General features: G+C 44.5%; 1 protein-coding gene across 4 annotated transcripts in view; it reads left to right on the forward strand.

Annotated features, from left to right (window-relative positions):
* Positions 1–12,584, forward strand: part of cep164 (centrosomal protein 164) — a 54,825-nt gene that overhangs the window by 5,833 nt on the left and 36,408 nt on the right. For all 4 annotated transcript variants that reach the window (XM_089013196.1, XM_089013197.1, XM_089013199.1 and 1 more), the window contains exon 9: positions 197–295. In XM_089013196.1, the coding sequence (XP_088869322.1) occupies positions 197–295 (99 nt within the window). The remainder of the gene's footprint in view (positions 1–196; positions 296–12,584) is intronic.

The following is a 12,584-nucleotide window of genomic DNA, read 5'->3' on the forward strand; positions in this document are numbered from 1 at the left end:
AAGTCATTTGGGTTGTGCTTTCATTTTAGCCTACCAATGTCCCCTTTATGTAACAACATTAATGTATTTTCTTTTTTAAAATTTATTGGTTTTCCATGTTTGATTTTGAGTCCTCTTCTACACCCTACTGGATGACTTCATCTTCTTTCTTACATGCGTGGGTGCTTGTGCATTTACATGTGCATATGTGGGATAGGACAGTGAAGAGAGCGCTGCAGTTCGAGCGGAAGAAAGGACGGAACCAGAAATGCAGGACATATCTGCAGGGTGCAGCTCTGAACCAGCATCACAACAGGTATCAGAAATAATATCAAGATTCTCTTGATAACAAATAAATCGATTCACTTTCAAAAAATGCTGCAAATGAAGTATATCATGGTCATGGGTAAACCACCCATGACCATTTGATAGGTGATGCATGAAATTTAATGAGCTGCATTTATCATCGCATGACATTTTTTTTCATTTAGAAATGCTGAAAATAGGATCCATTTTTTAAGAATCACTTCTGGAATAGTTATATTGTCAAATAACTTCTACAGTGATCCCTTGACATTCGAACGCTTCAGCTCACAAACCTTTCGCCTGATAAATTCGCGAGAATATAATCTTGGCAGACAAACTACTTTTGGGCGGACGAACCAAACCACACAGCGCCACGGTGGCTGGCGGACGAGTTTTTCGGCTCATGAACACCATACCACACGGTCGAACAGCGCCACGGTGGCTAGCAGACTAGTTTTCGGCGAATGAACACCAAACCACACGGTTGAACACCTCCTTTCTTTGAGTGCAGACATGGTTTGTTATCGAGGATACTGTTGCTATTATGGCACTGAAAGACCCCACCACAGGCTAATGTTAAGATGAAGAGGACACAAAAGAAAATTATGGTCGAGCAGAAGAAGGAGATCATCGAAAAACACGAACGAGGAATGCGTTTGTGTGACTTGGCGTCCCAGTACCATTATGCTAAGTTGACCATTGCTACGTGTGGATAAGGGTGTTTCTGTGTTGTCTAAGCAATGGTCTCAGGCAATAGAAGAAGTTGAAAAACTTGTGTTGATTTGGATTAATGAAAATCAGCTAGCAGGGGACAGTGTGAGTGAGGGTATTATCGCTGAGAAACCACGGCAACTTCACTCAGCTATCATCAAGAGGCAATTACATCAACGAGCATCACAAAGGTCAATAAAACGACTTTATTATATAGTACAGTTTATTTCTTTCATTACAATCCAATAGCACATTTATTATACATAAAATGAGGTATATTTTGTGTCGTTTTAAGGATTATTTAGTAGAAAATTATGTTTTATGGGGACCTGGGAACGGATTATTCTAATTTTAATGGTTTCTTATAGGAAATAAATGTTATGAAGACGAACTTTTTGCCCTACACACACATTCTGGGAACCAATTAAGTTTGTGAGCTGAAGTATCACTGTACTTGCCTTTCGAGCTATTTTTTTGTCAGCACTCTTTGCATAAATTCAAATGAATGAAATTATTATTGTCTCATGAGGGAAGTGTTGACATGTTCAAAAACCTTTTCACTAATTTCTAATCAAACCCTATCTGAATTTTTGGTATCTTTCTTTCGTCTTTCTATCTTTCAATCTCTTGACATTTGGACCCAGGATGTGTTTGAGTAGCTTTTATGCTGCTGGGACTTATGCTACGGACATGGCTGCCATTGTGCCTTCCTCTTTGTCCTGCTCTCTACCTACTGTCGCTGTTACTGTTTTGCCTTCTGAATTTTGACAGCATGCTTATCCTCGTGTTTGTTTTTGTCAACTTCATTCAACTCAGCCGTAATTATATAACCACCAATGTATACAAAGTGTTGTACATGCAGCACATATCGGATACAGCATATACAGTGATCCCTCGCTATATCGCGCTTCACCTCCCGCGGGTTCGCTGCTTCGTGGAGTTTTTTACAGTGCTTTTTTTTTACAGTGAATCCTGATTGGTTCAGGGGAGTTGATGTTTTCTCGACGTGAAAAAAGTTGATACTGGTTTTTCATGAGACCCATGCCAATGTAACCAACCTCAGTCCGAGGTGATACCTGGGTCGGTCCAAATGAATCACAGGCAGTGAGCACTGTGAGTCAATAAGGTGTTCTTTGAACGACGAGGAAGTGTCGTTCACTGCTCAGCCGGCAGTGATTTATTATCAAATTATCACAACATATTTACTAATCAAAACATCAATTCGGCAATCTCAATATCAGAATACAATTTGGTTCAAACTTTCAATAATACCCACTCCTGGGATCAATCTAAACATCAATGTGTAGGCCTATACATTCAACATATTTTCATAGTAACTCATCCACATTTTCACATGTGTACGTACGTATGCACGCTCGTGCACACACACGCGCTTTCCGTTAGCTAGCGATGTGCAATGAAAACTACCAATCAACATCCAAATCCCAACTTCATCAAAGCCACAAAACTACGGTTTCATATGGACATGCGGCACATCCAAAGCATCACACAACATGTCCCTGATTACTTTAACATCATGAGAATGTCTAGAAATTATTAGTTTGAATACCTGTGAACGACGAGGAAAGATGAAGGTCAGCCGGCGATTTATTACTGACTGCGCATGCTTCGGCTGAGTTTATGTTTACTTCCTCTGTTCCTGTTAGATTATGAATATTTTCAGATTAAATCTTGTTCTTCTTCCCGGTTCAGTTCTTCATTTGTGTCGTCAAAATATTCAATCAGCAGGAAGTAAGGTGATATACAAAAAGAATGTCAACATCCGTGACACTCTGCCGAAGGCGGAAGTAGACGCCCAAACATGTCAGGTATTTGAACACCTACACTGTCTGTAAGTAAAGAATCTGCTTTAAATTAGTTATCAAGTAGACAGGATGAACTTAGTACAACGATACAAAAAGAATATTTATTATTCAGTCAGAGCGCCGAGCAAGAGAGAGAGAAAAGGACCAGTGAAGAAGGGGGAGGCTGTTTCCCTAACAGATGTTATTTATACCTTCGGGCAGTGGCGGTCCGTGCATTTCACACCTAGGCCTTCAGTGAAGTCCTACTTAGTCCGACTTGAAAAAATATCCCTCGTAATACCATAATTTATGACACAATGGCTGGAGATATCATTTACAAAAGCACATGCACGCAGTACTGGGCGTGGCATCACCTTAATCGTCTACAACACAGGCTATTTTCCGGAGCAATTACACATCAATAAATCTGCATCATCAATTAGAACTTGTCACTATACGTGATACTGCAAACACTTAAAAATAAAAGGAAATTAAAAATCATTTGTCCACAAAGTTTTATTAAGTCCACCAAGAATATGCAATCTTTAACAAGATTTTACGCTAAATTACAAAATGTCAGTTTAATATAAGAAAAACAACAAGACGTTCACAAAACGAACTCTTTGTTGAAAATAAAAGTAAACAAATCGTTTTCATTTGTTCTTGAGAATAGGCCTACATGCGACAGCGACACAATCACACAAGTCTCTGAGTACTTCCGCTATAATCACACAGCTGCGCCAATGCACATTATTTACACACTGCAGAAGAGCAAGATTTTTTTTTTAATTTTTTTGTATATTTGTCATTTCATTTATTTACCATTGATTTAATATGAATGAAATAACATTTCAGAAACATGTTAAAAGTGAAAAAATAAGTAAATAAAAATGTTTGCACTCACCAAAACGGTTGTCCTCCAAAACACGACACAATCAATCAGTCTTTTCATATCTCCCTATTTTTCTTCACCATTTCATTGTGGAAGTCTCTTTACCTGCGCACCTGTTCGTTGAGTTGTGAATCCACTCGGGTGTCCCCGAAAGTTTTTAAAAGTACCGTAGCTTGCAAGTGTCCAGCCGTGCTTTGGTGTCTCATTGCTGCCTTGGTCAAACAATTCAAGTTTGCAAATCCAGTGTAGCTCCAAACGCCAAAACGATCCTTTGCAAACAAAAGGCATTCCCAGCAGAACAATTTGCAGCGCTCATTGGAAGCCGTAAGCCAGGGATACCGCTCGTAGTTGCTCGAATGGAAATGGCGGACAAACCCTTTCCCCGCCTGGGACAGGTTAGCTAGCTCGGGGGTCAGCCGGCCTCCTCTCACAAGGTCTAGCTTCTCCTGAAAGGTCCGTCTTTAGAATGGCCTTGCGAGTATATCTGCTACCAAATCTGAGTTGTCCTCTCCTTCAGCCATTGTGGGTTAAAAAAGCAAGTAGATATACTTGGTTTTTCTGCTAACGTTTCCGGGTCTGATCTGTTGTAGCTTGGTTGATTTGCATAGCGCTGCCTCCGCTGAGGGCTGAGGTAAAGTGAGTATCCAATCACAGGACGCGTACATGTCATGTTCAACGTGAGGCCCTCTAGCTGGCCTTACTGTGCCAACTCGTGATCTGATTGGCTATCGCAACTATATATCAACTACATGTGCCCGTTCATGTACAGTGCACAGACGCCCTCACTGTTGATTCTGAAGGCGTCGGTCAGATTTCATACAGCCTGGCGACACAAGCTAGCTGAATTCTGATTGGATTAAAAACTCTGACCTAAAAATACAACACTGAAAGGAGCATAACCAAATGGATATAATATAACATCAAGAAAACAGTATGTAGAATAATTATATATATATATATAGAAAAAATACTTTTTTTAATGAAATTGACTTTTATTATAATTATGATAATGATGTCTGATTATGTTAGGCCAGCAGAGAAGGCCTTGCTGGCTCTGAAGGCCCACCACTGCCTTCGGGAATGACCTCACTTCAAAGGGAGCCAATCGGCTGTGACTTAAGGCGTGCAACATTAGACTGAAACATGATATGAGTGTATACACTATAAATACATGAAGTTATAAGGCAAACTACACACACACACACACACACACACACGCACACGCACACATGTATATATTGTGATGTCACGAGAGGCTGTGTCCTGGAGGGCAAATACATCCCCCTAAGATGGCTCCACCCAGAGAGAGTCTTGGCCCCACCTGGTAAAAGGCAGCAATTAAACCCACACACCTGCAGCTGATCGGGGCTTGATTGGAAAGCAGGGCTCTTAAGGCAGAGAGCCTCTGAGTGTGCAGCTTGGGGAAAGACAAGCTCGATTGCTGTGCTCTGTGGAGAAGTTGATTGCTGCGTGGAACTCATTGCCAGTTGGGACCACACGACTGGACACTGGATTTGAACCTAGCTAAGGTGGCTAGGCTACATGACGAGGACGTCAAGATGGGTGAGGCCTAGAGACTCTTGTAAAGAACTCCGTCTTCAGTTTTACCTCAGAAGAGACTTTATTTGGATTTAAGTAGCAGAAGAGACTTTATTTGGATTTAAGTATCAGAAGAGACTTTATTTTGATAGTATTGGAAGAGACACTATTCAAACCTTTGTTGCTTGTGAATTCCCCCTGGAACCCTTGATTAAAACCTTTTTTTGTATCCAAACCTGTCGTCCATTGCACTTCTTGTTCCGTCCCGCTGAGAGCTAGCCTCTCATGATATCACATATGGTGGAGGATGCGGGCATTGGACAAGCGTTAGTAAGTGCATGGACATTGATGGTTTGTGTTATGGTTTTTCTAAATTGAAAAATCCTAAATTACAACAATGGAAGACATTTTGAAAACCCTGCTTGCAAGTCAGGATGCCCAATATCGGGCCAATTTGGCTCTCCTGGAGGAGCAAAAGAGAGCCAATGAACTGAAGGCAGAGGAATTGCTCTTGCAGAAACAAATGGCCGCCAAGAATATTCCCCGGGTGAAGGCGGGGGATTTTTTAGCCAAGATGGGGGCGACGGATGATGTTGAGGCGTACTTGCATACGTTTGAAGCAACCGCCACTCGAGAAAAGTGGCCCAAGCAGCAGTGGGTGGGATTGCTTGCACCCTTCCTGACAGGGGAATCGCTGAATGCTGTCCTGGACTTGACCGCAGACAGAGCAGAAGACTACGACTATTTAAAAGCTGAAATTCTCAGCAGACATGGGCTCACCAAGTTCGGGATGGCACAGCGCTTCCACACCTGGGCTTTCCAGCCAGACCAACCTCCACGGGCACAGATGCACGAATTGGCCCACATCGCACGGAAGTGGCTGGAACCGGAAAGGAGCACGGCAGCTGAGGTGGTCGAAGCCATTGTCGTGGATCGCTACTTACGAGCCCTGCCCTATGAGGCAAAAAGGATAATCAGTCAGCAGTCGCTGACTACTGCGGGTCAAACAGTGGCAGCGGTGGAGCAGTACCAGGCCACAGCGGAGATGCTGCGAACGACCAAGAGGGAAACCGGCAACACATCACCATCCCGGACTGAAATGGCCCGCCCAAAGTTGCCCAAGCCCACCAAGATTGCTCCAGGTAGTGTCAGAAGTCCACCCAGGCAGTGGCGGACGCCCAGTGGCACCGAAACCAGACGATGCCACAGATGCGGAGAGACGGGACACATCTCATGGCAGTGTGGAAAACCAGCGGAAGAGTCCATGCCGACCGCTGACTCTTCTAGTGCCCACCCTGCTCACTATGCCTCCCTCCTGGGGGGTAGTGAAAGCTCACTAACAAGACCCCCTACCTGTCCAGTGACGGTGAATCAACAGGATGTTGAAGCCCTGCTGGACTCCGGAAGCCTGGTCACCTTGGTGCGCCAAACGCTGGTCGATCCAACCAGGTTATCTCCAGAGAAAACCCTTCCAGTCTCCTGCGTCCACGGAGACACCAGAGAGTACCACACTACGGAACTCACCATGACCACAACCAAGAGAATCATCCGCACGGTAGATGGTGTGGTTGACTCTCTCCCTGTCCCCCTCCTGATTGGACGCGACTGCCCGGCCTTTCACCCCCTGTGGAGAGAAACACAGGAAAGACTGGCCCGACTACCTCGGAAGGGGAGAGGTAAGACGCGTGCAGTGAATAGTCAAGCCTACCCCTCTAATTCACTCTCCCCAGCCTGTGCCCTCCTAGGGACAGCAAATGCACCACCGAAGACGGAGTCTGGCCCAGAGACCGCCGAGGAAACTCCAGCGCCAGAAAATCTCCCGGCTTCCAGTGGCGATGAGAACCCAGGGACCCAGAAGCTGCTTCCTCTAACAGGCCGGTATGGTACAGCCCGGTTACAGGATCCTACCCTTGCCAACGCCATGAAGAATGTGCAGGTTTTAGAGGGTGTAGTATTGGGGGAAAGGACAAGCCCCACATACCCCCATTTTGCGGTTGATCGGGGGCTATTATACCAGGTTACGAAGCAAAATGATGAAGTACGAGAACTACTTCTTGTACCACAACCACACCAAGCTACAGTACTGGACTTGGCACACACACACCTGCTAGGGGGACACCTAGGGGTGGAAAAGACAAAAGAGAGAATCTTGCAACGGTTCTTCTGGCCAGGGGTACACAAGGATGTCGAGAACTATTGTCGTTCTTGCCCCGAGTGCCAACAGGTGGCGCCCAAGCCCACATACAGAAACCCGCTAATTCCCTTACCCATCATTGAGACCCCTTTTCAGAGGCTTGGGCTGGACATAGTCGGACCCCTACCAAAAAGTGCGAGGGGACACCAGTATATTTTAGTAATGATGGATTATGCCACCCGTTTCCCAGAAGCTGTCCCCCTCAGAAAGGCTACCACAAAGCAGATCGCAAAGGAACTGTTTGCTCTCGCCAGCCGGGTAGGGATCCCAAAGGAGATACTGACCGACCAGGGAACCCCCTTTATGTCCAAGGTCATGAAGGACCTGTGTGCCCTGCTCAAGGTCAAGCAGCTGAGAACCTCCATCTACCACCCACAGACAGATGGATTGGTAGAGCGATTCAACAAAACACTCAAGGCCATGATGAGGAAAGTTATCAAAGAAGATGGCCGAAACTGGGATCAACTGCTCCCATACTTGCTATTTGCCGTGAGGGAGGTACCACAGTCTTCTACCGGTTCCTCACCCTTTGAGTTGTTGTACTCTTACAGACCCCGGGGACTGCCGGATATCGCCAAAGAGGCTTGGGAAGAGTAGCCGTGCCGACAACGTACCCTCATCGAGCATGTGGGGGACATGCGGGAAAGGATGAAGGCCATCTATCATAGTGCGAGAACACATGGAAGCGGCCCAACGACAGCAGCAAGCCTCCTACAATAGACCTGCCCAGCCTCGAGAGTTCAAGCCAGGGGACAGAGTGCTGGTCTTGGTACCAACCGTGGAGTGCAAGTTCCTGGCATCCTGGCAGGGGCCCTTTAAGGTCATCGAACGCGTGGGGGAGGTGAACTACAAGGTGAGGCAACCTGGTAAGAGGAAACCTGAGCAGATTTATCACGTTAACCTCCTAAAGAAATGGCATGCCAGAGAGGCGCTGTTTAGTTGCCTACCCCCCAGCGAGGCGAAGGAACCGGCCAGAGAAGACGTCCAGACGGGTCCAAATTTGTCCCCACACCAACGCCAAATGACCCTCGAATTGGTTGAGCGTAACCAAGACGTCTTCTCCTCCATACCTGGACACACGGACGTGGTGCAACACGAGATACGCACCACACCTGGAAAAACAGTCCACCAACGTCCATATCGGGTGCCGGAGGCCCGTAAGGCAGCTATTCAGAAGGAGATACGGAAGATGCTGGAACTTGGAGTGATTGAGGAGTCGCAAAGTGCCTGGGCAAGTCCGATCGTGTTGGTTCCCAAGCCAGACGGGTCAATACGATTCTGCAACGACTATCGGAAGTTGAATGAGGTGTCTGATGCGTACCGATGCCTCGTGTTGATGACCTTATTGACTCCCTGGGACAGGCACGCTTCATCACCACTCTCGACCTCACAAAGGGTTATTGGCAGGTGCCCCTGACCCCGGCATCAAAGGAGAAGACAGCCTTCGCCACACCTGAGGGGCTCTACCAATACACCAGGCTCCCGTTTGGTCTCCATGGAGCACCCGCCACGTTTCAGCGCCTAATGGACCGGATTCTCACCCCCCACAAGAGGTACGCAGCAGGATACTTAGATGATGTCGTCATACAGAGTCCCGACTGGGAGAGTCACTTACCCCGAGTGCAAGCTGTGATTGACTCCATCAGAAAAGCAGGTCTCACAGCAAACCCAAAAAAGTGCAGGTTGGCATTTGGCGAGACCAACTACCTGGGCTACACTATAGGACGGGGGCTGGTGAAGCCTCAAGAAGCAAAACTACGGGCTATACAAGATTGGCCCCAACCCCTTACCAAGAAGCAGGTGAGGTCGTTCTTAGGCATGGCTGGCTACTATAGACGCTTTATCGCTGACTTTGCTACTATAGCAGCCCCCATGACGGAATTGACGACCAAAAAACACTCCCGATTGGTAAAATGGAGCCCAGAGGTCGAAATGGCCTTCGCCAATCTAAAACAGGCGCTATGTTCCAGTCCGATCCTGGTGGCATCAGACTTCAGCAAGGACTTCATGGTGCAAGCGGATGCATCGGAAATTGGTCTGGGGGCTGTACTCTCGCAAGTACATGGAGGAGAGGAACATCCCATCCTGTACCTTAGCAGGAAGCTGTTGCCCAGGGAAAAGAATTATTCCACTGTAGAGAAGGAGTGCCTTGCCATTACATGGGCGCTGGAGTCATTGCGCTTCTATCTCCTGGGAAGACGCTTCACAGTGGTCTCTGATCATGCTCCTCTCCAATGGATGGCCAGGAACAAGGAGACCAACAGCAGAGTAACCAGGTGGTTCTTGAGCCTGCAGGCCTTTAACTTCTCTGTTGTCCACAGGGCTGGCAAGCGCCAAGGCAATGCGGATGCCCTCTCCCGAAGGGAGGCCTTCCTGGCCTGTTTCGCATCCTTCACCCCGCCAAGGACGTCGGTCTCAAGGGGGGGGGGATGTGTGATGTCACGAGAGGCTGTGTCCTGGAGGGCAAATACATCCCCCTAAGATGGCTCCACCCAGAGAGAGTCTTGGCCCCACCAGGTGGAAGGCAGCAATTAAACCCACACACCTGCAGCTGATCGGGGCTTGATTGGAAAGCAGGGCTCTTAAGGCAGAGAGCCTCTGAGTGTGCAGCTTGGGGAAAGACAAGCTCGATTGCTGTGCTCTGTGGAGAAGTTGATTGCTGCGTGGAACTCATTGCCAGTTGGGACCACACGACTGGACACTGGATTTGAACCTAGCTAAGGTGGCTAGGCTACATGACGAGGACGTCAAGAGGGGTGAGGCCTAGAGAGTCTTGTAAAGAACTCCGTCTTCAGTTTTACCTCAGAAGAGACTTTCTTTGGATTTAAGTAGCAGAAGAGACTTTATTTAGATTTAAGTATCAGAAGAGACTTTATTTTGATAGTATTGGAAGAGACACTATTCAAACCTTTGTTGATTGGATTGGATTGGATATGCCTTTATTAGTCTCACAGTGGAGAAATTCCCCCTGGAACCCTTGATTAAAACCTTTTTTTTTTATCCAAACCTGTCGTCCATTGCACTTCTTGTCCCGTCCCGCTGAGAGCTAGCCTCTCATGATATCACAATATATATATATATATATACACAGTAAAGTCTCGTTATATCGATATTCTCCGGAGTTACAAAAAATAGCGATATAACCGTACTGTCGATATATCCGTCCTGCGCCGAACTGCATTAACAAAAGCCGCCAAAAGAGGGCATCCAAGCGCCATATAAGAAACGGAGCTGGCCATGAGCTCGCCTTTTCGTGCCTCTTTTTTTCGGGTCAGAGATGTTCCCCCAATGTTGCCTCAAAATGGCACATATAATTCTTTAATCGATTGCAAACATGTATCCTTTCCTCCTCAGAACTACAGTGTATTTGAATCATATTCATAACTGGATGTGTAACAAGAAAGCATATTATCCAAATCTGAAGCCATTGTTTGGATTCACAAGCAATGCAAGACGTCTTGTCGTGAAGTCATTTTTATTGGTGTTTTGCAATTGAATAAAAAGTGACATCGGTTGTCCTTTAATACACAGTATGGAATGTATGGTAATTTTCAAAATCATCACGCTTCAGCAGACAAAACAAGAAACATTGTTGCAAAAAACAATTGCATTCATATACAGTACAGTGGGCATGTACATAACACAACAGGGAAACTGCAACGCGTACATCTTACTGTATTATGTATGCAATTTAAAAAAGTCATCAATCTTCTTCTGCTTCCCATTTTTACCTTTTAACACAAACACTTCAATCTTGTCTGCTACACACGAGCTAGCGTCTGAAAATGAAAATGGCTCCGCTACACGGGAGCTGGTCACGTAACAAACTCACGTGACCAGGTCACGTGACCAAGTCGATCAATGGCGCGACCGATGGCGTGTATCGATATAAACATAGCAAAATGGCCGGCGGGAGATGAAAAAGAGCACCGTAGGAACCGGGTTATCGTAAAAACCACGAATCGTACTAAACGGAACTAATTATACATAAAAAGAATAGAAATGTGCACGGGAAATGAAAATAGTGTCGTAATAAGCAGTATTATCAATATAAACAATATCGATATAACGAGACTTTACTGTATATATATAGTAAAGTCTTGTTATATAGATATCGGTTATATCGCTAGTACTGCTTATTACGATACTATTTCTATGAACGCAAGGAGAAAATTTACATGCTGCAGGATCTGATATATCGATAGTCCGGTTATATCGATATTTTTTCCGACTCCCGAGAATGTCGGTATAACGAGACTTTACTGTATATATATATATATATATATATATATATATATATATATATATATATATATATATATATATATATATATATATATATATATATATATATATATATATATATATATATATATACGTAGACTAAACTTAGACACATAAATGCGTTGTTTATAATAAACATTGAATGTTTTACAATGTGCATATATAAATAGTCCTATCAGTTCCATTCACAGGAGTGTAACGCCATCTACTGACTTGGTAGTCTAAGCGAATAAAAATACGGGTAATGGAGGTCATTTTCTCAACCCTCTAGTCTACACCAACGGTTTTCGTTTCTGTACATTCTGCCAAATTTACGTTTGCAATTTTTCTCAGTCACAAAACCCACAATGTCAAAGAAAATATTTCTATTTTTTAAACACATTTTGGGCCTGAAAAGAGGTTTTATTATTTTGTTTTATTCTGCAGTACAGTATTGCAATTTAAAATAACATTAAAAAATAAATCTCACTATTTCGCGGATTTCACCTATCGCGGGCTATTTTTGGAACTTATCTCCCGCGATAAAACAAGGGCTCACTGCACAACAACAAAGACGGAATCAAACAATCAATTAATAACAAAGACAGTAGGAAGCACAAAGACAATACAACGAACAATCAAGCTTGACTTGTGTGTGTATGTGTACCTGTCTATCTCTAACTGTCTAGCTAGCTGGCTACCTATCCAACTAGCTGGCTTTCATCTATCTAGCTACCTAGCAATCGAGTTCTCTCTCGAATATATATATATATATATATATATATATATATATATATATATATATATATATATATATATATATATATATATATATATATATATCTGTATATTTCTATCTGTATCTATCTATCTCTTGATCTATCTCTCTGTCTAG

Source organism: Hippocampus bargibanti, linkage group LG14 (genome assembly GCF_051943395.1).
Source record: "Hippocampus bargibanti isolate YZ-2025 linkage group LG14, ASM5194339v1, whole genome shotgun sequence".
Classification (NCBI taxonomy): Eukaryota; Metazoa; Chordata; class Actinopteri; order Syngnathiformes; family Syngnathidae; genus Hippocampus; species Hippocampus bargibanti.